Source organism: Odocoileus virginianus, chromosome 2 (assembly GCF_023699985.2).
Source record: "Odocoileus virginianus isolate 20LAN1187 ecotype Illinois chromosome 2, Ovbor_1.2, whole genome shotgun sequence".
NCBI lineage: Eukaryota > Metazoa > Chordata > Mammalia > Artiodactyla > Cervidae > Odocoileus > Odocoileus virginianus.
In genome coordinates, this window is record NC_069675.1 from 44,630,236 (window position 1) to 44,654,106 (window position 23,871).

At 47.4% G+C, this 23,871-nt stretch overlaps 1 protein-coding gene across 3 annotated transcripts; it reads left to right on the forward strand.

The window, feature by feature from the left end:
• The first annotated feature begins 539 nt into the window (after positions 1-539).
• Positions 540-21,250, forward strand: IL1RN (interleukin 1 receptor antagonist). Of its 3 annotated transcripts, none has more exons than XM_020886045.2 (5): positions 540-631; positions 14,903-14,954; positions 16,888-16,976; positions 18,539-18,651; positions 19,749-21,250. In XM_020886045.2, the coding sequence occupies exons 1-5, from the start codon at positions 622-624 to the stop codon at positions 19,959-19,961; spliced, it is 477 nt and encodes a 158-aa protein (XP_020741704.2). In that variant the 5' UTR covers positions 540-621; the 3' UTR covers positions 19,962-21,250. The 3 variants fall into 3 exon arrangements, with proteins under 3 accessions (XP_020741704.2, XP_020741705.1, XP_020741703.2); XM_020886046.2 differs by lacking the exon at positions 540-631 and adding an exon at positions 14,696-14,769; XM_020886044.2 differs by lacking the exon at positions 540-631 and having other exon boundaries at positions 14,713-14,954.
• Positions 21,251-23,871: the final 2,621 nt, after the last annotated feature.

Sequence of the window (23,871 nt, forward strand, 5' to 3'; positions counted from 1 at the left end):
AGAAGCCACGGCAATGAAAAATCCAAGCACACAACAAGAGAGTAGCCGCTCCTCTCCACGGCTAGAGAAAGCCCATGAAGAAACAAACACCCAGCACAGCCAAAAATAAATAAATCAAAGTATTTTTTAAAAGATCATCAGGGACCTTCTGTGGCTTTGTCTGGAGGCTCACCAGAAGAGAAGCTTCTTCTGGTTAAGGTTAAGGGCCCACAGGGTTAAGTCTATACACATTGTCTGGATGAAGATGCACACACAGGCACAGACTGGGGGTCACTGGGGTTGGGTGGGAGCAAAGGTCCAGCCCCACTAATCCAGCTCAGCTCCTCGCATGTGACCTCTGATTTTATGCAGATCAGAACCCGTCTGGCTTCTGTTAGCCTGAGTCACCGTTCTGGAAGCTGGGCTTGCCCACCTCCTGGCAGAGGCCAGCCCTGCGTGGGTATGTGGGAAGGCAGGCTGGAGCTCCTCCTCTCACCCTCCGCCAGGAATCGGGTAGGAGGGAGTGGTTCTGCCTTGGGAGGGGCTGGTGGCCCAGGTGTGGCCTGGCTGTGCCTCCTTTCTGTGTCGCCGCTCCGTCTGGAGCCAGAGCCTGGAAGACCTTGGAGGACCTCATCTTTCACCATGGCTTTAGGTAAGTTCCTTCTGCTTCTATTTTTCCATCTGAAACATGGGAATGAAAAGTATTTACCCAATGCTCTCAGACTCTGCAGAACAAAATTCAAGGGGAATGTCAGGGGCATGGAGCTCCTGGCCTGTCTAAGAGGCCTGGCCACCATGCAGGCAACAGCCACCATGGGGAGACTGTGCAGATGCTCTGAGGCAGGGGCTGCAGACCCTGTGCATACTGAGTGAGGAGTCGGCCCAAGGAAGCATGCCTGTGTGAGAAAATAATCATTGGAGCCCATTGGTCATTTCCTACTGTCAACAGAGAGGTGGAAAACTGGAGAGATGTTTCTGTAAAGCATGAGAAAAAACACTGTGAGCTCAGTGAGAAATACTAATACAATCTGGTCCTCAGCCATAGATCTGAGGGGTAATAGAGAAGGGCAGGGACTGTGTAGAATGAAGGGCTGTCACTAGTCAGTACCAGCAAGTGGCTGGCCCGTGAGAATGCAGGCCCAAGTGGTCACAACTTCTCATTTTTCTCTTTTTGCGGCGGGGGGAGGGTCACATCATGCAGCATGTGGGATCTTAGTTCCCTGACTGGGGATCAAACCCACAACCCCTGCAGTGAAAGCATGGAGTCTTAGCCACTGGACTGCCAGGAAAGTCTCAGAACTTCACAGTTTTCAAAAAGAATTGAATATTCTGATGTTGTGATGTGTAGCATTCTGAGTAAACGATACAGCAGTAGTGTTAGTCGCTCAGTCATGTTTGACTCTGCAACTCCACGGACTGTAGCTCACCAGGCTTCTCTGTCTATGGGATTCTCCAGGCAAGAATACTGGAGTGGATTGCCATTCCCTTCACTAGAGGATCTTCCCAACCCAGGGATCAAACTCGGGTCTCCTGCATTGCAGGCAGATTCTTTACTGTTTGAGTTACAGGGAAGTCCCAAAATGAAACAATAAAGAAAGCAAATAAAATATTCAATCTATGCTACTGCTTTGCAACTTCTGGTTAAAATGTATATGGGGCAGAGAAAAGATATTAAGGTTGGTGGTCTGAAGATCCAAGTTTTAATTCTAAGTTGGCCTCTAGTGGGTAACTTTTTTTCTCCTTTCTGGACCTCACTTTCCTCAATGTCAAGAGGAGCCTGGCAAACTCAGGGTTTCAAGGACACAGTAATAACTAATACTTCCACAGCGCTTGCTCTAGCTGGGCATTCTGCTGAACTATTTACATGGTTAATTCTCCCCATAACCACATGAGGAAGAACTACTATGGTTCATATTTTCAGAAGAGGAAACTGGGCCACAGAAAGGTTAAGTAATCTGCTCAAAGTAAGACAGCCAGTATAAGGGAACAAGCTGGGTCTGACAGCAGACAGTCTGTTTCCAAACCATAGAATATACTCTAGTGGCACAGACACAAAATGTGATCATGGAGGGAGAAATGCTTTGTAAACCACAGCCAGGATTCCTGAAGCAGCCGAACTTCCCCCTTCCCCTAGAGGGTGTAACAGTCTCCAGTGGGCTGTGTTAATAGCGCATAGTCTTGCGTACCTTTCAAATGTGTAAAGGAAGATGCAACTCCCAGGAAAAGACAGTGATATACTATGAAGAAATCACTATACTTATAAATGGTTCATTCCAAAATATTTTCACCTGCACATAGTAGATGTTAAATTAAAACTTGGTGCTAAAGTATAACTTGGAGTGGATTGAATTCAAGTAACATATGCATGTGAGCCCAGTGAAGACACTGTGGTTCCTGGGAGGAGGAACCCACATTCTCTAACACCTGGAGCATAGGTGGTACCATTGATGCCAACCAGAGAGGACTCAGAGACAATCATGGTTTGACAGAAGAGCTGTAAAAGTGAGGAAAGAGAAAAGGATGAAGATGGAACTGCCCTGTGTGTACTGCTACCCTGGACGAGCCATTTACTTCAGCGGAACTCCGTTTACACCGCTGAGCTTATAGCTGATGCGTGTGAAGGAGGAGGAAGAGGAGGAGGAGGGGATGAAGATGATGACAATGAAAAAGCAATTATTTTCTACAACTTAAGTCTGAAAACAATTTCAGGCTACTAGATGGTGACCATGTCTTGATTACGTAGTTGGAGGAAGTTAAATATGAATGGCTTAATTGTAAATTAACTTGATCAAAATGAAAGTGATTGATTAACACTATATCTTCTATAGTCTCTTTTCTTGAGTGGAAGACTTACCATGGTTTTGGAGTACTCTAGCATGCATTACCTACCTGTCTATTCATGTAATAAAATGGACAGCATCTCTGCTACTAGGTTACTTGGTAAGGAACAATGATTGATATTTAATTGTGCCTTCAATTTGCAGCACTAGCTACCAGATGATGCCAGCACCTTCTAAAGTTTTCTTGTGTTAGTCACTCAGTCTTGTCCGACTCTGTGACTCCACGGACTGTACCTTGACAGGCTCCTCCGTCTATGGGATTTTCCAGGCAAGAATATTGGAGTGGGTTGCCAATTTCCTTCTCCAGGGCATCTTCCTGTCCCAGGGATCGAACCTGGGTCTCCTGCACTGTGGCAGATTCTTTACCATCTGAGCCACCAGGAAACGTTTCTGAAGGGTGAACAATCTGTTTTCCAGGAACTGAAATGTTCCCAGGATGCAGGGCTTTCAGTGGGGCTTCTCCAGTGGCTCAGCAGGTAAAGAATCTGCTTGCCATGCAGGAGACACAGGAGACGCAGGTTTGATTCCTGGGTTGGGAAGAACCCCTGGAGAAGAAAATGAAAATTCATTCCAGTACTAGGAGCCTGGTAGACTATAGTCCAATGGGTCAAAAACGGTTGGATGAGACTAAGTACAGGGCTTTCAGTACTGAAACCAAGAATATCCTGGAAAAACTAGGGAAATTGGCCATTCTAGTCCATAACCAGGTAAAGAGGTTTCTCTTTAACCTATGTAAGGTTTTAGAATCATCCTGCTTTACTAGCAAAAAAACCTCCTAAAATTTTCAGTTATAGAATAAATCATTGCTCTATATGATGTGAATTCAAACACATAGGGAACAGTATAAGAACAAATACAATTCTTGTTCCTGTTAACTATGTGATGAAGCATAGGGAACAGTGTAAGAAAAAATATAATTCTTGTTCCTGTTAACTATGCGATGAAGCAGAGAGGAAAAGATGTCACCTGCTTCTCTAGCAGGACTGCAGTGTGGAGGAACTGGGTTCAAATCTTGGCTCAACCAAGATCTGGGGCAAGTGATTTAATTTGTCTGAGCCTTGATTTTTTTATTCTACAAAGTGAGTATATCCCCATCTTGAGAGTGTATCTCTCAAGGTGGATCTATACCCACCTTGCTCAACTGTTGTATGTGTGCGTGCTCAGTCACTCAGTTCTGTCTGTTTCTTTGTGACCCCATGGACTGTAGCCCACTAGGTTCCTCTGTCCATAGGATTTTCCAGGCAAGAAGACTACCAGCACTTGGGCTTCCCTGGTGCCTCAGTTGGTAAAGAATCCACCTGCAGTGCAGGAGACCTGGGTTCGATACCTGGGTTGGGAAGATCTCCTGGAGAAGGAAATGACAACCTACTGGGAAATCCCATGGACAGAGGAGCCTGGCAGGCTACAGTCCATGGGGTCACGAGAGTCAGACAGGACTTAGCAACTAAATCACCACCAAACAAGACCTGCATAAAAGAGTAGAACACAGAGGCCAAAACACTGCAGGCGAGAAATGGAGTTGTTCCCTCCCCCAGGTTCTTGTCTCCCCTCCCCTCACCCTGCCTGCAGAGACTTAATCTATCATCAAAGCCCAGAAGGCAAGAGCAAACCAGTACCTTGGAAAACATGAAGAAAACTTAGAGAAATAGTGGCTTTCAGTGCAGATTCATATCAAACCCAGAAACTGCTGAAACAGAGGTCATCTTGGAAAACTCTGAACCTCAGAAAGGACTCACAGTGAGTTTACCATTTGTATCTGGTGATAGGGTCCACATGGGGTCTCACTAACAAAGAATAAATCACAGTGATCCTTGAGACTGACCAAAGTGCCCAAATGGCCTCCTGTTATCTCACTGGTGCCTATCTTCCCAAAGCTGCAAGACCACCAAATTCCAGACCCCCGGCTACATGAACATCCCTTCAGAGAATTTTTCATTGGTGGGATATAAGAAGGGCTCCGTCAGAAAGGGACTTGCAGCCTTTTGATTTAGGATAAGGGCTGAAGGTCTATCTGCTAAAACTGCTTCCTGTGGGACAGGGATGACATGGGGATAAGATAAGAAAAGGCTGGAATGTGGTTCAAGGAAATTTGTGTGAGGTCGAAGTTTTTGATAACCTGAGTGAGTTAGAAGTAGCTCGTGGATAGTTCAGTTGGTGAAGGCTTGTAAGCAATCCCGAAGAAATTTTGAAAAAAGACACATTAATCTTGGGCCAAAAGTTAGAAAAAAGGTTAAGTAGAAGGAGAGGGCTTAGAAAAGATAGGACCCAGGGCATCCAATTCCAATTGCTTAACCAGTTTTCCCATGAATTACTGAGGTGTTGGCGTATTCTCGAGGCCCTGTTTGTCAGATTTCTTGCTGCTTCCTTTACAACGCCTGATTTATTGGTGTAGAAGCAGCAGGCTTCCTCCAAAAATAGGCATAGGCCTCCTTTTTCTGCTGTGAGGAGGTCTAATCCTCTTCTGTTTTGGAGGATCACGGCTGCCAGGGAATCTAGCTGGTTTTGGATAGTGATAAAGCTGTTAGGTATTTCTTCTAGGCTGTGAGTGAGGTCTTTAGAAAGGCTTTGATAGTAATTTAAAGAAGTTGTAAGTCCGGCGGTCCCGGTCCCAATCCCAGCAGCTGTTCCTAAACTGATTAATAGAGGAATGAATTGAATTTCCAGTCTGGGTCGGATATAAGTTAGTGGGATAGGAAGGGTCTGATTGTTAGGAGCAATAGAAATATCTGGGGCCAGATATACCAGGGTGCAAGTTCCTGTCAGCTAGTGGGAAGACATAAATAAGCAGTGGTTCCATATAGGAGAAATATTCTAGGAGTAAGAAGACAACAGCTGAAATTGATAGCAAATAGGAGTCTTTCTGGGAACTTGTTAGTAGTCTCTGAAACTGACAGTGAACTTGCCAGTGTAACCCCTTCAAGAGGAGTATTTACACCATATGCAGAAAGGAGTCTCCCTGACAAAGTAAGAGAATGTCCTGCAGTTCCTGAGACATGATAGACAGATCGGCCTGAAAGGAAGGAGAGATGTGAAGTGTGATTACAGAGGTGTGGCGGTATAGTTCCTAGTTGGGGGTAAGAATTGTCTGAGTAAGAGTTTTGTCTGAGAAAACAGAAAGGAGCCTGTTGTTGTAGACAAACATCAGAAGTGGTGGGTGTTAAGGAGCAGTTACCAGGCTAGATCAGAGGGTGGGCTTGGGATAGTAACAGAGGCTTTGAATTTTGAGAGAAGGTCTCTCCCAAGAATAGGAGTGGGGCATTTTGGGAGTATGAGAAAAGAATGGGAAAATGGGATATCTTGAAGTGTGCAAGGTAGAGGCTTGGTTATTCGTGGTATAGATATTAAACCATCAACCGCTATAACAGAAACCTGAGATACCTTGGTTTTTCTAGAGTAGGAAGGCATAGAGGAGTAAGTGACCTCTGTGTCAATGAGAAAGGAGATCGGATTACCTGCCACTGTAAGAGCTACCCTGGGCTCCATAGAGGTGATGAGAGTCGGAGCATGGGGCCCTGGGCACCTTCAGTCTTCAGCGGTAAGTCTGAGGAGGTTGGGCAGAGCTGGGTCAGAGGACTCCTGCTTGGAACCAGGAGGGAATGTCCAGATCCTTAGAGGGGGATTTGGGCAGTCAACCTTCCAATGTCCCTTTATGCACAGCTGGGACATGGACCTGGAGGGGGCCTTGGCTTTAGGTATGAGCGGGCCCAGTGGCCTTCTTTGCCGCATTTGAAGCAGGGCCCAGGTGGCTTCCTTTCTTTGTTGGTTAATGGAGGCTTGGAGCTATGCAGGGCAGTGGCTAAAAGTTGGTATTTGGCCTGATCTCTTTGGGCCTTCTCTAGCTTTGCCTGTTCTTCCCAATTATTGAAAATTTTACAGGCTAAATTTAAAAGCTCTCTTCTGCCTTTTTTAGCTTCTTTCAGATATCCGGGGGTGACTGGGAGATAATATGGGTGTTAAGGACAATGGTGCCCTCTGCTGAAATGGGGTCTAATTTTATAAATCTTTGTAGGGCATCCATTAACCTGGCTAGAAATTGTGCCAGGTTTTCATCCAGTCTTTGAGTTATTTCCTGGAGCTCATCAAAGTTGACAGCTTTATACCCTGCCTTTTGAAGGCCCACAGTGAGGCAAGCAATCATATGATTACAGGCTGCTCATCCAGGTCTCCTTGCCTGATAATCCCAGTTGGGATCATCTTGGGGGACAGCCCTTGCCCCTACAGGCTTAGTGTCTGTCCTGTGTATCTCATCATCCATACTCATTCCTTCTCTTCTGGGAGAAGAGTGGAGGAAAGGATGATGTAAATATCATGCCAGGTTAAGTCATAAGACTGGGTAAGATATTTGAATTCTTTTAGATAATTATCAGGGACTGAGGAGAAGGAGCCAAGACGCTTTTCAACCTGAGATAGATCTGTAAGGGAGAATGGGACATGAACCCAACCAGTGCCTTCTGCTCCAGCTACTTCTGGGGAAGGGAGGAGTTGGGTAGGGGAAAGAGAGGGGTCCTGCGGTGAAGTTTCCTGTTTAAAGTTGTTCGGGATGGTACCGGGAGGGGATCTAGGGAGGCTGGGGTAAAGCTTTGGGACCTCAGGGTAGAGGGTGGGGCTGAGGTCTCACAGCTTATCTCAGGCACAGTCTGGGGAGGGGTGTTGGGAGCTGTGGCCAAGGCCTGCTCTTGAGAAGGAGGGAGGGAGGGAGGAGGGGACGGAAGGTGGAGGTTGTGGAACTGGATCTGGAGCAGCTGCAAGGGGATTGGGAGCGATGCGGGTGGGGGAGGGGCGTGGCCTGTGGTCGGAAGGGTCCAAGGAAGAAGAAGAAAAATCTGAACAGGGGTCGCGAGACATTGTATTAGGAGGATGTGGCCCAGAGTGGGCGAAGAGTATTTGAGAAGTAGAACAGGATTCACAGAGAGAGTATCGAGAGCAGATAGCGAAGAAAACCTGAACATAAGGGATTTCTAACCACTTACCAATGCAGCGGCAGAAGCTATCGAGGTCCGGAGAAAATTATACTCTGCCACTGGGACCTGTTATCAAGTCTGTGTTGCAGCCAGACAGTGTTAGAATAGTAAACAAGTCTTCTTGGTCTTATCTCCCCTTGGAAGCCCAAGGCCTTTAGGTTTCAGAGAAGGAATCCTGCTGCTGCTGCTAAGTCGCTTCAGTCGTGTCCGACTCTGTGTGACCCCATAGACTAGAGGAGTAGTTTCTGAGGGCTGAGATTGAGAATTTCCCATTGTGGCTGAATAGGGAGGTTAGCCAAGGGCGAGAGAAAGTGAGGAGAAAGGTCCATGAGAAAAGGCATCCCTGTTCTCAGGACTTTCTCAGAAAGTAATTTAGAAAGACCCTGATGCTGGTAAGATTGAAGGTGGGAGGAGAAAGGGATGACAGAGGATGAGATGGTTGGATGGCATCACCGACTCAGTTGGTGATGGACAGGGAGACCTGGCACGCTGCAGTCCATGGGGTCGCAAATAGTCGGACATGACTGAGCAACTGAACTGAACTGAACTGAATGATACTCTGCTTTGAAATGGGAGTCCCCTATTTCAAGGTCAGATGGGGCACAAGGCTGAGGGCCTGAGCGCCTAGGGATCCTCCCACCTAGGGCGAGGACTTGGAAATGAGGCAGGAGAGAGGATCCAAGAGAATGGGATTTCACTCACCCTTGTAACCAATGGATGAAATGTGGGCCAGTGTGTGGATGTCAGTCCAACAAGGCAACTGGAAAGTCCTGTCCTGGAGCTCTTCTCAGTTTCTCAGCAAGGTTTAAGGGAGGTTGGCTTGTGAGAGGAACCCACCCAGTTGCGGTGAATCTTCCTTCCTGGGTTTTGGCCCCAGGATGTAAGGCAGGTGCAGAGAAAAAGAGAGCGAGCTGGGCAGCCAGGCAAGAAAAGGGAAATTCATTAGAGGGAAAAGAGAGGGTGACTGGCCCTTAAGGAGAACCAGCGTCCTCCCTTTCTGACAGTTCTTCTTATACCAATGAAAAACTCTCTGAAGGGATGGTCATGTAGTTGGAGGTCTGGAATCTGGTGGTCTCACAGCTTTGAGAAGATAGGCACCAGTGAGATAACAGGATGCCATTTGGGCAATTTGGTCAGTCCCAAGGATCACTGTGATTTATTCTTTGTTTGCGAGGTTGACATAACGAGACATCTTATCAGTTAGATCCCATGTGGCCCCTATCATCTGGGAGGAGAACAGGCTTCTTATAAATCAGCAATCAGTTGCAGTTGGCTTTATGCACAATCTCCTGACCTTCACCAACTGGTCACTGTAATGGTGGACAGAGATGCTCAGGAGAACACTTGTCTCCAAACCTGACCTGCTGCTCTTGTTTTGTTGTTGTTTAGTCGCTCAGTCATGTCTGACTCTTTGGAACCCCATGGACTGTAGCCCGCCAGGCTCCTTTGTCCTTGGGATTTCTCAGGCAAGAATACTGGAGTGGGTTGCTATTTCCTTCTCCAGGTGATTGTCCCATCCCAGGGATTGAACCCACATCTCCTGCATTGGCAGGCAGGTTCTTTACCATTGAGGAACCTGGGAAGCCCGACCTGCTGCTATAGGGAGCTTCATTTAATCAGCTACCAGAATTGGTTAAAATTAACTTGGCTGCCTGGCAGGGCCAGGTAGGTGGAGACTGATCAAGAAAGGACAGTTTTTCTTGTCCTTTTCCTCCACTTTGTATTCAAGCATTTACTCATCTCTTGCAGAGTAACCGGAGTCTTTGTTCTGTTATCTTAGGAAAACTTTACAAGATTTGGACAATAGTGCTGACTGTATTGTGTATGCACTGTACCACTCAGGCATTCAAGAATTAGCTGAAGATTTGAAATATGAGATTAAGTCAAAGGTGCACACTTGAATACCCAAAGCCAGCAGCTTAAATATTTCCGAAGAGTCCTTGGATTGACAACAAAAACAACTCCAGGAGACACAGCTGAAAATTCGCATCAAGATTCATTGACATTTCCTGATAAACTGGATTTGTCAGTAGGCATCCCTTTTTGCACTTCCCAGGCAGCGCTAGTAGTAAAGAAACTGACTGCCAATGCAGGAGACATAAGAGACAGGGGTTTGATCCCCGGGTTGGGAAGATGCTCTGGAGGAAGGCATAGCAGCCCACTCCAATATTCTTGCCTGGAGAATCCCATGGACAGAGGAGCCTGGAGGGCTACAATCCACAGGGTCGCAAAGAGTTGGACACGACTGAGCATGCACGCACATTGCTTTTTTGCAAGGGGGACGGGACCCATATGGTGAGCCATTTGGGCTAAAGCGGAGGAAGACTGGAGTCAGGAAATATGAAGACAATTTCTCTCTAGAAAGACTCAAGAGCTGTCAAATCTCTCTGTACCTTTGGGGTGCTGGAGACAGCAAGATCCCATCTCTTCCCCGACTCATTCAGCGAGATGGATGTCTTGAAATCATCCATGGTGGGCATATACACCCAAGAATTTGGCCAACGTTACAAGTCAGAAGAACACCTTTGGAGATTCTGCTGTCAGCACCCCCTGCCAAGATCTGTGTCACCCCACTGTTTCAGGTTCAGTCACCCCCAAGCTCAGTCCAACTCTGATCCATCTGGTCACTATTCCTAGGTTGATCTTAAAAGGACAAATCTTACACTGTCACCCTCTGATTCAGTTTCCTTTTAGATAAATGCCCTGCTCCTTGGAGAGGAATTAAAAGTCCTTCCTTCTCTGACTCCTGCTCAATTTTTCAACCATTTCTGTCCGGCAGACTCGCGGGACTCAGGGTGGGAGAAGGACACAGTTTGTACTTTATCTCCCACTGAGTAGGAGAGACCCGCCCCACCTTAAACAACCCAGGTTTGGGCTGGGACCTTGGAGCACTGGGAGTGAACAGAAATGGAGCAGCCTGTACAGTTCCTGAAACCCAGTTCTGAGTCATCTCAAGCCCTATTTGGGTGAAGTTACCTGGGGCTGCAGTGCCCTTGACCTTGGTGCCCAGCAGAAGCACCAGGTTCCATCCCTGGTCAGGGAAGATCCCACATATCGCAGAGCAACTGAGCCCGTGTACCACAATTACTGAACCCGAGCTCTAGAGCCCAGGAGTTGCAACTACTAAAGCCTATGTGCCCTAGAGCCCGTGCTCTGCAATAAGAGAAGCCACCACTATGAGAACCCCATGCCTCATAACTAGAAAGTAGCCCCTACTCTCTGCAACTAAAGAAAAACCCACTCAGCAATGAAGACCTAGCTCAGCTAAAAATAAATAAATAAATAATCTTTTGAAACATACTATTTTAACCATATTTAACTGTATATTTCAGTAGCACTAAGTATATTCATTCCAAGAAAATTTCCCATGCTTCATCACAGTCAACACCCTCCCTAGACCCCCTGCTCCAGACAACTGAGAATCTTATCATTATAGTTTTACCTTTTCTAGAATTTTATATACATGAAATGACACAGCACATTGTCTTTTGTACTTAACTTCTTTCGTTCATCACCAAGTTTTGGAGATTGATCCATGTTGTTGCATGTATCAATATTTTGCTTCTTTTTATTGCCCAGCAGTGTATCAGAGGATAAGGCTTCCCAGGTGGCTCCGTGGTAAAGAACCCACCTGCCAATGCAGGAGACACGACTTCGATCCCTGAGTCAGGAAGATCCGCTGGAGAAGGAAATGGTAACCCACTCTAGTATTCTTGCCTGGGAAATCCCACGGACTGAGGAGCCTGATGGGCTACAGTCCATGGGGTTGCAAAGAGTCAGACATGATCTAGAGGCTAAACAACAACAACAATATCATAGGATAACTACAGTTTGTCCACTCATCCACTGATGAATATTTGGATTGTTTTCAGATTTAGGCTGTTAAGAATATGTGGCTGTGAATAATGTCGCTATAAACATTTGCATACAAAAAAAATGAAGTGTCTTTGAGGGCATACATTACCCAGAGCCTCAAATGATCCCACAGTTTTTGCTACAGTATCCAACAGTTAATAAAAGTCATCAGCATACACAAGACAATATGTGCAACAGAGAAAAAGGGACAATAGAAGGAAACCCAGCAGGGATTCAAATGACAGAGTCAACTGGAGCAGCCTTTGTAAGAACCTGAATGAATAACAGGATGGAAGGTGTAAAAGACAAAATTGCAACTTTTGGCAGAGAACTAGAAACTCTACAAAAAAAAGGAAGCAGCTGGAAATCCTAGAACTGAAAGATGCCGTTACCTCAAACTGAGAAAGAATTCTCATGTACAGGATACTTCCTATGTGGGCAGACTGCCCTGAACACTTTTCAGGCATCCACAATAAAGATTCACCGGTGTGGTCTCCGTGGAGCCCATCTCATGTCACTCTTAGGACATCGACTTCGCCTAAATGTCCTGTTTCCCTTGAAGCGGGTCTTAGTTATTTCTGTTGTCACTGGTGGCTAGCAGGGCAGGGCTTGGCATGTAGCAGGCATCAGGTACAGTGGTGATGTCTGGATCTGGGAGGGAAGCTCAGGGTGCTGAGCTGGGGGAGGCAGAGTCCACTCTGTGGCATGATCATTAACCTCAGCTCAGGATGCGGAGTGAAGGCTGACCACCAGAAGCAAGACTACATGTAGTCAGAGATGCCAGTAGAGGGTGGCTTCCCAGGTGGTGCTAGTGGTAAAGAACCCTCCTGCCAATGCAGGAGACGGAAAAGATGCGGGTTTGATCCCTGGGTTGGGAAGATCCCTGGAGGAAGGCATGACAACCCACCCCAGTATTCTTGCCTCACAAATCCCACAGACAGAGTAGCCTGGCAGGCTACAGTCCATGGGGTTGCAAAGAGTCGGGACACAACCGAGCAACTAATACACACAATAGATAAGGAAACAGATCCAGAGAGCCCTGGCTCGTTGCCCAGGAGCCCCAGTCCTAAGTGACTCCACTGAACAGCCCCAGGAACTCCTACTCCCCTGCCCAGAAAGGGCCTACATGCTGTTTTGTTTCACTCAGGGAGGTGACACAACTTTTGCAGAAATGCTGCATTTGCTCTGAAAGATCTCTTCAAAGAGCTGAGAAAGCTAATTTGCAAACTTCCTCTTTAAAAAAACATTTTTATCAAGGTATAACTGACTTATGAGGTACAAATGACATAGGAAATGGCAACCGACTCCAGTATTCTTGCCTGGGAAATCCTATGGACAGAGGAGCCTGGCGGGCTACAGTCTTCGGGTCACAAAAGAGTTGGACATAACTTAGCAACTAACAGCAACAATTGATGTATTACATTATGTGAGTTTCAGAGGTACAACACAGTAATACAATTAATTTTTTGCTTTTGCTCATGATGAGAACTCTTAAGATCCACTCTCCTAGTAACTTTCAAATATGCCATGCAAGCCTTCCTTTTTCACAGATTTTACCCTCATTTGGACACAACCTCTGATGGGTTGGCTGAAAATAAATTCAGACTCCTCAAGATCTGCTGCTGTAATAGGGTGTCCCTTGGGTGGGAACCAGGAGACCTAGATTTCTGGCTGTACCTTGCTATGGACGAGCTGTGTGACCTTGGGCAGATGTCTTTCCTTTTCTGCGTCTTCTTCAGAAACAAGGATGGGGTGAGGCAGGATGATGCTGAGTGCCCATCAAGTTCTCATATACCACAATCTGTCCTGCATTAGAGGTCCATCCTCCTACCATTGAGATCATGTAGGACCCACTTCAACTCTTCTCTGTCCATAAAGAGGAATACACTTTCCTTTTCCCTAACTGTCTAGAATGTAGTAAGAAAGGAAGTTAATGTTTCTGAGTGCCCACTCTGACCCAGAACTTTCACCTTCCAGTCAACCAATCTCCCTCTTTCCCTCCATTTCCTCCTCCCTTCCCGCATTCCTTTGTTCCTTCCTCCCTCTCATACCTTCTCTCCCTGTACCTGTAAGGATGACATAATCAACCTCATTCTGAGTATGAAGAGGTAGAAGCAGAGACCCAAACAAATGATCTGTTCCAAGTTACACAGGTGGCAAACAGCACATGCCAGAGGCAGATTTTGGATTCATTTCCATCCCAAATGGGATGTGGAGTTCATCCCACTTTCCCAAGACCCTAACTTCGAAGACATGGATAACAGGAATAGAGTTGGTTTCAAAGTCCCCTCTCAGGAAGTTTACTCTAGATCAGGAGAAAGCAAGCCTCAGGCCAAATCCAGCCACCACCTGTTTTGTAAATAAAGTTGTCCTGGAACCCAATTAGCTTGTGGGTTTGCAGATTGGCTGGGCTTCCCCAGTGGCTCAGTGGGGAAAAATCTGTCCGCCAATGCAGGAGACACGGGTTTGATCCCTGGGTCGGGAAGGTCCCCTGGAGGAGGAAATGGCAACCCACTTCAGTATGCTTGCCTGGAGAATCCCATGGTCAGAGGAGCCTGGTGGACTACAGACCATGTGGTCATAAAGAGTCAGATACGACTTAGTGACTGCACACACGCACACATTACAGATTGTCTAAGATTGCTTTTCAACTATGACAGTCAAGTTGAGTAATAATGACGTATGGCCCCAGAAACCCTAAAATGTTTGCTATCTGATCTTTGTCTGACAGAGTATTTGCCAGCCCCTGGTCCAAAGTCCAGCAAGGCTGTCCCTCTTTCAAAGAACACAAAATGGCCTGAGTCTCTGACGTGCACCGGGAACCCTGCCACTTGGCTTCTTACAAGAGGGGGACATTTCTATTCACATTTGGTTTTTCAAAGCCTCAGGATACCTGTCGGGCAGATAAGGGGCTTGGGTTTTCATTGTGCCCTTCTTCCCAGGAACTGGGTGAAGGGGAAATAGAAATCTCGATTTTGGGGAAATTGCACAGAGGAAAAGGGGAGGGAATGGGTTACGACATCCCATTGCGACACTCGGCAGGGTTGAAAGTGACAACAGCAAGGTTTCTCATTTTGGAAATGTGCAGGCGTTTCCGTTCATTTTCGTGGGACAGGCGGCCGCAGCCTGGCTGGGTGAGCCACTATTTTCTTTATAAGCAGCTTCTCTGGGTCTGAAATGGCAGTCTCCCATCGCCTCGAGGTCACAGGATGGACATCTACATCTACGGTTACCTAATCTGTCTCCTCCTCTTCCTGTTCCATTCAGAAACAGCCTGCCACCCCTTGGGAAAGAGACCCTGCGAGATGCAAGCCTTCAGGTAAGGCTGACCCCAAGGAAGTGGGGCTGGAGGGATAGAAAAGTGTCGCAGGACACAGCCATCTGGGGCTGCCTTGGGTTTGGACTTCAAAGTGAAGTGAAGTGAAGTCGCTCAGTCGTGTCTGATTCTTTGTGACCCCATGGACTGTAGCCTACCAGGTTCCTCTGTCCATGGGATTTTCCAGGCAAGAATACTGGAGTGGGTTGCCATTTCCTTCTCCAGGAGATCTTCCCAACCCAGGGATTAAACCCAGGTCTCCCACATCATAGCCAGATGCTTTACCATCTGAGCCATTAAGCTTCCCTTAATAATTAAGGTTGGGCTTCCCTGGTGGCTCAGAGGTTAAAGCGTCTGCCCACAATGCGGGAGACCTGGGTCTGATCCCTGGGTCAGGAAGATCCCCTGGAGAAGGAAATGGCAACCCACTCCAGTATTCTTGCCTGGAGAATCCCATGGAGGGAGGAGCCTGGTGGGCTACAGTCCACGGGGTCGCAAAGAGTTGGACATGACTGAGTGACTTCACTTTCACTTTCACAATAATTAAGGTTAGGATTAGCTGCCTAAGGTTAGCTTAACTAAGGTTGTGGCTGCCACATCAGTGATCTTCAGCACTTGCATTTAAAAATTCCCAAATTCCCAGTCTGGAACTCTGGACTGTGTCCTGTCCACAGTATCCCTCTTTGCTTCTTTGTGCAGAGTTTCTCTCGCCTGAGGCTACAGGTTGGGACTCTGCATGCCTGTGTGGGTCCCAGAGGAGCCCCTCCCCTTCCTAGGGTTCTGCCTCGACCTCCTCCCATTGGTGGGATCTCCAGAAGTTACCACTGGAGACCCCTAGAAAGGAAAGTTTAATCCCTTCAGATGGAATTCAACTCATCCAGCAGCTAAGAATACTCATGAAAAGTCAAATGCTCATTCCAGCCAAGAACTTTACAGTTTGACTGACCCCCTCTCACTGAGCTCATGAGCTTTTCAAGGTCACCTGATGAGATGGGTATTGCCAGCCCCCTTTCACAGGTGAGGAGATGAGGCACAGGTCCAAGGTCATGCTGGGGGATGGAGGCAACAGGGAAGTGAAGTGTCCACGTCCTGGCTGGGGCCCTGTTACTCCATCTCACAGCTACATGCCCTGCTCTCAGCCAGAGAGGCCCTTCACCAAGAAGAAAAAACAGGGAGCCAGAAATAGGCCACAGGGTGAATTGGGAGGGAAGCTGACTTGCCAATAGGGAACAGACTTTGAGGACAAGTCTTCATGGTCTAAGGCTTGGAGCAAGTTAGCTGCAATGGGGCGTGACCCTTGAAGCTTCTAGCTCTGTGCTTTGGGGGCCACTAATATCAGATTACTCTTTAGATTTACATTTAAATTCATAGCATACAAGAAAATAAAAAATTTGGGACTTTCCCTGGTGGTTCAGTGGTTAAGATTCTGTGCTTCAATGCAAGGGGTGCAGGTTTGATCCATGGTCAGGGAACTAAGATCCCACATGCTGCGTGACCAAAAAAAAAAAAAAATTTAGAAAATATGCGGATCCTCAATCACACCACATTTCAAGAGCTCAATAGCTGCACGTCTCAATAGCTACAAGTGATTGATGGCTACCATATTGGATGGTGCAGACAAAGAACATGTCTACACCCAGGAAGTTTATTAATGGTCTTAATCTAGAGTCTGCTTTGCTGAAGTAGGAGGTGGATGCTTGGGAAGCTGAGGATGAGGAACAAGGTGAGAAGAGGGGTAGAAGGCAGGCACATGGCCTACCAGATCTGGGATTTGTGTCTGTCTCTTAACCAGTGTTGACCTCAGTCTTCACATCTATGCTATGGGTGTGTTTAATTCCACACTCCTGGGAGAAAACTGAATACACTCTGGGGAATACAGAAAAAGGGCTGGGCACACAGCAGCTGTCCACTATAGCTGGGTCCTTCTGTCTTTCAGGATCTGGGATGTCAACCAGAAGATCTTCTACCTGAGGAATAACCAATTAGTTGCTGGATACTTGCAAGGGCCAAATACTAAATTAGAAGGTGAGTGGTGGCCAGGAAAGTCAATGCTGAGTGGGCACCAGTCACTTTACCCAGGGGTCTGCAGCACTGTGGCTTGACCCTGGGAATTTTAGGTACCATGTCTTAATCCCTGTTGGTTCTTTGTGGCCACGTTTGAAGCTAGAAAGGCCTGGCCACTGAGGGACACATATGAGGGGAGCCTCAAGAAGATAGAGAGGGCAGAGCCTAGTTTGAGGGCCACCACCTGTGGACACCATAATCCCCAGGCCACAAATGGGAGGGCAGGGGCCAGAAGCAAGACCAGCCCCTTTCTTCCTCCAGTGCCTAGGAATCCCATGTTTCTGTGTGTTCAAATTCTCACTCCCACCTAAAACTAATACACCATCCACAGGCTGGCTTATATCCCTTAATCTTGGACACCACATTGAGTCATGTTCCAGATCCATGTCAACCTGGATGAATTTGAACAAGGTTCACTCATTCTGTTCCTTGGTTTTCCCCTTAGTAAGAGAAGGGGAATTGAATGATAGGATATGGGTTTCTTCCAGCACCATCTCTCTAGGATGTTTTCACGTCCTTGTTGGCTGGTTTGGTATTGTAGAATGGCATGATCCCCATTCTTATTCTTTGCCCCTTCCTCACTCTAAAAGAGCGTGAGACCCACTTTTCCTGTCCTCTGGTAACTCTCTGAATAAGGAGGTTAAAGCACAGACAAACTGAGGTCTTCACTCCCAATGAGTGCATGGAGACCACCAAAGGAAAAAATGGGCTCAAACACACCCAGGCTTCTGTGGACCAAGCCCTGGGGCCCCACTCATGATCTCTTGTACTGGGCCCCACGGGCAGCACACCTGTGGACCTAGAGCACAGGGGTCCTGGGGAAGGGGGTGTGCGCACGTTCTCAGTCATGTCCAACTCTTGTGACCCCATAGACTGTAGCTCATCAGGCTTCTCTGTCCATGGGATTTTCCAGGCAAGAATACTGGAGTGGGTTGCCATTTCCTTCTCCAGGGGATCTTCCCAACCCAGGGATAAAACCCTTGTCTCTTGCGTTACTGCATTGGCAGGTGGATTCTTTACCACTGAGCCACCTGGGAAGCCCAGGGAAAGAAGGGAAGGGTGGCAATCACCAGGAGCAGAATTGAGGTGCCTTGGTCCTTGAGAAGTAGCTAGATAGTGTGCTTGGTTTGATCTTCTCTTTGGATCCTGACCAAGAAGATGGGGCCTCACTCTCCTTCTGACCTTGGGGTTTTAATCTGCTTGTTTTTTTAGTTGCTAAGTTGTATTTGACTCTTTCACAACCCCATGGATGCTAGCCTGCCAGATTCCTCTGTCTGTGGATTGCCTAGGCAAGAATACTGAAGTGGGTTGCCATTTCCTTCTCCAGGGGATCTTCCCGACATGGGCATCAAACCCTTGTCTCCTGCATTGCAGAAGTATTGTTTACCACTGAGCCACAAGGGAAGCCCAGAATTTTAGTTAGGGGGACAGAAAAGTCCCCAGGGAGAGTCCAGCCTGCTGTGTCTTCTCCATCTCTGCCTCCTCTTCTCTACAATCTGAACTTCCCCTTTGTTCTTCCCCAGAGAAGATAGATGTGGTACCCATCGAACCCCATACTATGTTCCTGGGGATCCATGGGGGGAAGCTGTGCCTGGCCTGCGTCAAATCTGGAGATGAGATCAAGCTCAAGTTAGAGGTAAGAACCTGCCTCAGACAACCACCACCGCCAAACTCAGTGGCTTGAAACAAACACAGTGTGTCCTTTCTCATGATTCTGTGGGTCGACCAGGATCAGCTGGGTAGATCTATGCTCCATGGTGTAGCTGAGTTCCCTCCTGCAGGCACATCTAGCAGGGAGCTTGGCTGGGGCTCATCCTCCAGGTTTTCCTTCCACACAGTCTCATTGAATTCAGTTGTCAGCTTGAGCTTCCTTACAGCATGGCGGTTGGTTTCCAAAAGGGATAACTCCAGAAAGGCAAGCCTTAGTGTGCAAACACTTGTTAAACTTTTGTTTGTATCATACCATTAATGTCCAATCAACTAAAGCTTGCCATGTGGCTAATTCTAGCCTCAATGAGAGAGGGGATTACCAGGATGAGGACACCAGGAGGCATGGCTCCTTTGGGGACCTCAGTCTCTGTGTGTCACTCTCTTGCCCAAGGGCCACTAACCCACTTGGACTTGCCCTCTTTCAGTAAAGCCAACCTTTGCGACCATTCTTTTCCAGCCCTTATCTACTCAAATCCACGAGCTGGCATCCTCTCCAGGGCCTTGTGCACCTGTGCAACATTAATGGTCTATCAGCCCTGGAAAAAGAGAGCTTTCTATCAGGGGACTGTTAGACAAAATCTTAACCCAAATGAAAGTGGCTGTAACTGTGGCATTGTCCTTTCTGTCCACTAGTGAACAGACACTTTAGTGGAAAGTGACTGCCTGCTTTGTGTGGAGTAGCAATGACCAAGATATTGTCAATAATATGGACTGCCATTCCCTGCCCAGCTGCTGCACTCTCAGAGGTGCAGATACAACAGAGTCCAGCCTCCACAGGGCTTGGCCTCTGTTGATGGTACCATGTGTTTGCCAAACGTATTGACCTAAGGCTACAGTGGTCAGATGTCCCCAAATTAAAGTGCAAGCATGGGACAACCTCCTTGTGTCAGGCTGTCCTGAGACCCAGGACACTTTTGCCAGGCCAGCATTTCCCCAGCACTTACTCTGGGCAGCCGGATGGCAAGGTGGGCTGCAAGGACCTCTCTGCTCCTCTGCCCTCACTTGCTTCTTCTTGACTTCCAGGCTGTGAACATCACCGACTTGAACCAGAACAGGGAGCAGGACAAGCGCTTTGCCTTCATCCGCTCCGACAATGGCCCCACCACCAGCTTCGAGTCGGCCGCCTGCCCCGGCTGGTTCCTCTGCACATCGCTGGAGGCTGACCAGCCGGTGGGCCTCACCAATAAGCCCACAGAGTCCATCAAGGTCACCAAGTTCTACTTCCAGCAGGACTAATCATGGTGCTCAGCTTTCCTGTCCCCAGTCCCAGCACGTCCATGACTCCAGAGATGCCTATCCACCTGCTCAGGGTCTCCCAGGTGTTGTGGGACTCAGCACGGTGGCCTTGACTTAGGGGACCTTCAGAAGGAGGTACAAGAGCCCTGGGAACAAGACCCCATCTCCAACCTCCTCTGCTCACCCAGCCTCCCTCCACAAGGTTTTTCTAAAGTGCAGATGGAAACCCAGCCCTACTCAAAGCCCTCAGGGTGGCCTGTGCCTTCAGGGTAAAGTCCACACCTTGTGGCCAGCTCCAGTTCCGCCTCCTTTCTCACCCCAGGCCCCCAGGCGCTCACTTCCGTCCCCCTAAGCGGCTTCCATTTCTTGTTTTGCAAAGTGGTGCTACTCCAGGGGCAAGATTTTTAGGGTCTGTAGCAAAATGGGAAATAAGGATTTCCTGGTATCTTTTTCTTTAAAAAAAAAAAAAAATCTTAATTTCTTTTTGTTAAATTAAACCGACTTTGAAAGAGAGTCTTTTATTTGGAAATGATGTCCTTTCTGGAAGGGAGTAGAATATTAAAATAGTCCCATGTTTAGGAAGTGATGTTGAAAGAAGGTGATAGTGTTTCTTTTTTTATCTCTTATTTTTGTGATGCCCTAACCTGTACCTGGGTTGGCAAGATCCCCTGGAGAAGGGAATGGCAGCCGACTCCACTTTTCTTGTCTGGAAATTTCCATGGACAGAGGAGCCTGGCAGGCTACAGTCCATGTGGTCGCAAAGAGTCAGATATGACTGAGCAATTAACGCTTTCACTTTTCAACCTGTAACAATGAAAAGTTAGCAAATGCGTTGGTCGCCTAGTTTTTGTCTTTTTCTGGAATGTTCCTGGAAGTCTAGACCCTCTGGCCCAGGCCCTGAGCATGCCCTCCACTCCAGACCTCCTGCAGCTGCCTGTAGTGCTGTCCCATCCCCCACCCTCTCACCAAAAGTCCCCCAGCTCCCAAGACGTCACACAAATGTGGCTTCTCCTGACCTCCTGGGAGGAATGAATCGCTCCTGGACTATTTTAGCCTGCTTCTGAGTCCCTGAGACTTGTTTGGAAGATGTGCTCCTGTCTGTCTCCTCACCAGCCTGTGAGCCCCTGGGAGCAGTGACTGTGACCTTTCCCATCTCAGGTCCCCCCTGGGGCCGAGCACACAGCCTAGCCTCAGTGGTGCTCAGTGAATGTGTGTTGTATGTGTTGAGTGGAAAGTGTCCTGTTCTCTGTGACTTAAGCTTTGTTTTATGATAAAAACTTGAAAACTCATCTACTTTGCTGGCTGTGTCTATGGCCTTGCCGGGCTTGGGGCAAAGAGAACTAGAGGTGGGGATGGGGCAGGGACAGGTCTTTTAAACCCCTGGGGTGGGCCTGGCTACCTCTCCTGAGTCCCTTTCTCCTGGGGTCTCACTCTTCTTGAAGAACAGAAGAGCAGATCTCTCTGCTAGAAGGTTGCAGCACCATCATCCACAATAGCCCCCAACTAGAAACAACCCAAAGCCTACCACAGAAGAATGAACACATGGGGACTTCCCTGGTGGTCCAGTGAGTAAGACTTCACACCTCCAGTGCATGGTCCAGGTTCCATCCCTGATCAGGGAACTAGATCCCACATGCTACAATGAAGATCAAAGACCCCGCATACAACTAAGACCGAGTGCAGCCAAATAAATAAATAGATATAAAAATAGATACAAAAATATTAAAGAAAAGAGTTAACATGTAAATCATGTACACATAAAATGGTTCGTGTACATTCATACATGTATAATCATTCATACGTACTCAATTCACGTAAATCATGTACATTCACACATCTACATTCATTCATACACACTCGACAGCAAAGAAAATGGATAAACCAAAACTGGCTGTGGTCACAAGATGGGTGAAACTTATAGACATCACATGGGGTTTAAGAATCACAAAAGTATGCAGAGAGCACAATTTCATTTATGTAAGGTTCAGAACAGGAAGATGGAGCGGTTGTGGGGAGGGATGCAGAAAGAGTTGTGCCCACTAAGAGCAGCAAGGATGCACTGCCTGAAAGCTGGGCAGTGGCCAGAGGGGCCAGGCAGCATTCTGTCTCTTGGCATGGATGTGGTTGGGGGCTTTCTGTATGTATGGTATACTCACAGTTTTGAAATATCTAAAAATAAAAAACCTTGCCCCCCACACCTCCATCCCGGTATGTAAGGGAAGGGGCCATCTGGGAAATGGTGAGATTAACAGGTGGAGGACTTTCCTGGTGGCTCAGTGGAAAAGAATCTGCCTGCCATTGCAGGAGACTTGGGTTCCATCTGTGATCTAGGAAGATCCCACACATCAAAGAGCAACTAAGCCCGAGAGCCACACCTACTGAGCCTGTGCTCTAGTGCCCTGGAGCCACACCTACAGGGTCCATGTGGTGCAGCTACTGAAGCCATCTCACCCTAGAACCTGTGCTCTGCAACAAGAGAAGCCAGCCCAATGAGAAGCCTGAGCACCACAGGTAGAGAATAGCCCCCCTCGCCACAACAAGAGGAAAGCCTGAGCAGCAACTAAGACCCAGCACAGCCAAAAATAAATAAATAAGATTACAAAAAACATTCACAGGCGGAATGTTGAATTTGACCCCACGAGATGGAAATGAAGGATTACAAGAATGATGGTTTATCAAACACATCTCCACTAAATAGAGTTGGGCCAGCAAGGGGAGCGTCCCTCCCTGGGGCTATGCTGACCTCTGGGCTTGGTCCCAGGGTGGGGGTGAGGGATTCCTAAAGTCAGACCGTGCTGGGTCCAGAGCCTGCTGTGTGATTTTGGCCAAGTCGCCTTTCTCTTTAAGGCCTACTTCCTCCTTGTCCCAAGAGTGTTGATTTAGATTAAGGTTTTCCAAATAGAGCTCCGTGCATGCCTCTCTGAGGTCCCTAGAAACAAAGTCCATAAAGGGGAGGCTGAGAAGCTGGGATCCAACCCTAGAACCCCACTCCCACCCAGCCCTCTGCATCCCAAACTCAACTTCCCTGCAGGGCATTTGAAGAGGAGATGTCATGCTGAAAACAAAGGAAACCAAGTAGATGAAAGGCAACTAACTGGAGAAAATCTTTAAGATTTTGTCCAGATGCTGGATCCTAAGATGATAATGAGGTAGCCCTACCTTAGCTTTCTCTTCCTTCTGTGTAACAGGGAAGGAACCACATGCTCCATGGGGATGATACAGAATGAAGTAAGGCAATATGAGTGAAATTCTGTGTATGACAAGAGTGTGAGTGTGGTTGCGATATTTTCAATCATGGTAAAAGGAGGAAGTTCAAGGCAGAAATCTCTTCAGACCTAATGGTGACAATTATGTTAGTCGTTCAGTTGTGTCAGACTTTATGCAACCCCATCGACAATAGCCCATCAGGCTCCTCTGTCCATGGGATCCTCCAGGCAAGAATACTTGAGTGGGTTGCCACTTCCTTCTCCAGGGGATCTTCCCGACCCACAGATTGAACCTAGGTCTTCTGAATTGGAGCAAAGGCGGAGTCTTTGCTCTCTGAGCCACTAGGGAAGCCCAGCAGCTTCCAAATGAGACTGTGGCTGCTATATCATGGACCACACTTTGAACAACAAGGTTTTTTTTTTTTTTTAATATGCTTATACAAATAACATAGTTTTTTTTTTAAGTCATTTATTTGATTATACTCAGTCTTAATTATGGCATGCTGAATCTTTAATTGCAGCATGTGGGATCTAGTTCCCTGGACAGGGATCAAACCCTGGTCCCCTGCATTGGAAGTGTGGAGTCAGCCACTGGACCACCAGGGAAGTCCCTGAAGTGTTCTTAAGAGAGGAAAAGCTTCTTTGGAGAAATGTCTGTTTAGATCTTTGGCCCATTTTTGGATTGGGTCATTTATTTTTCTGGA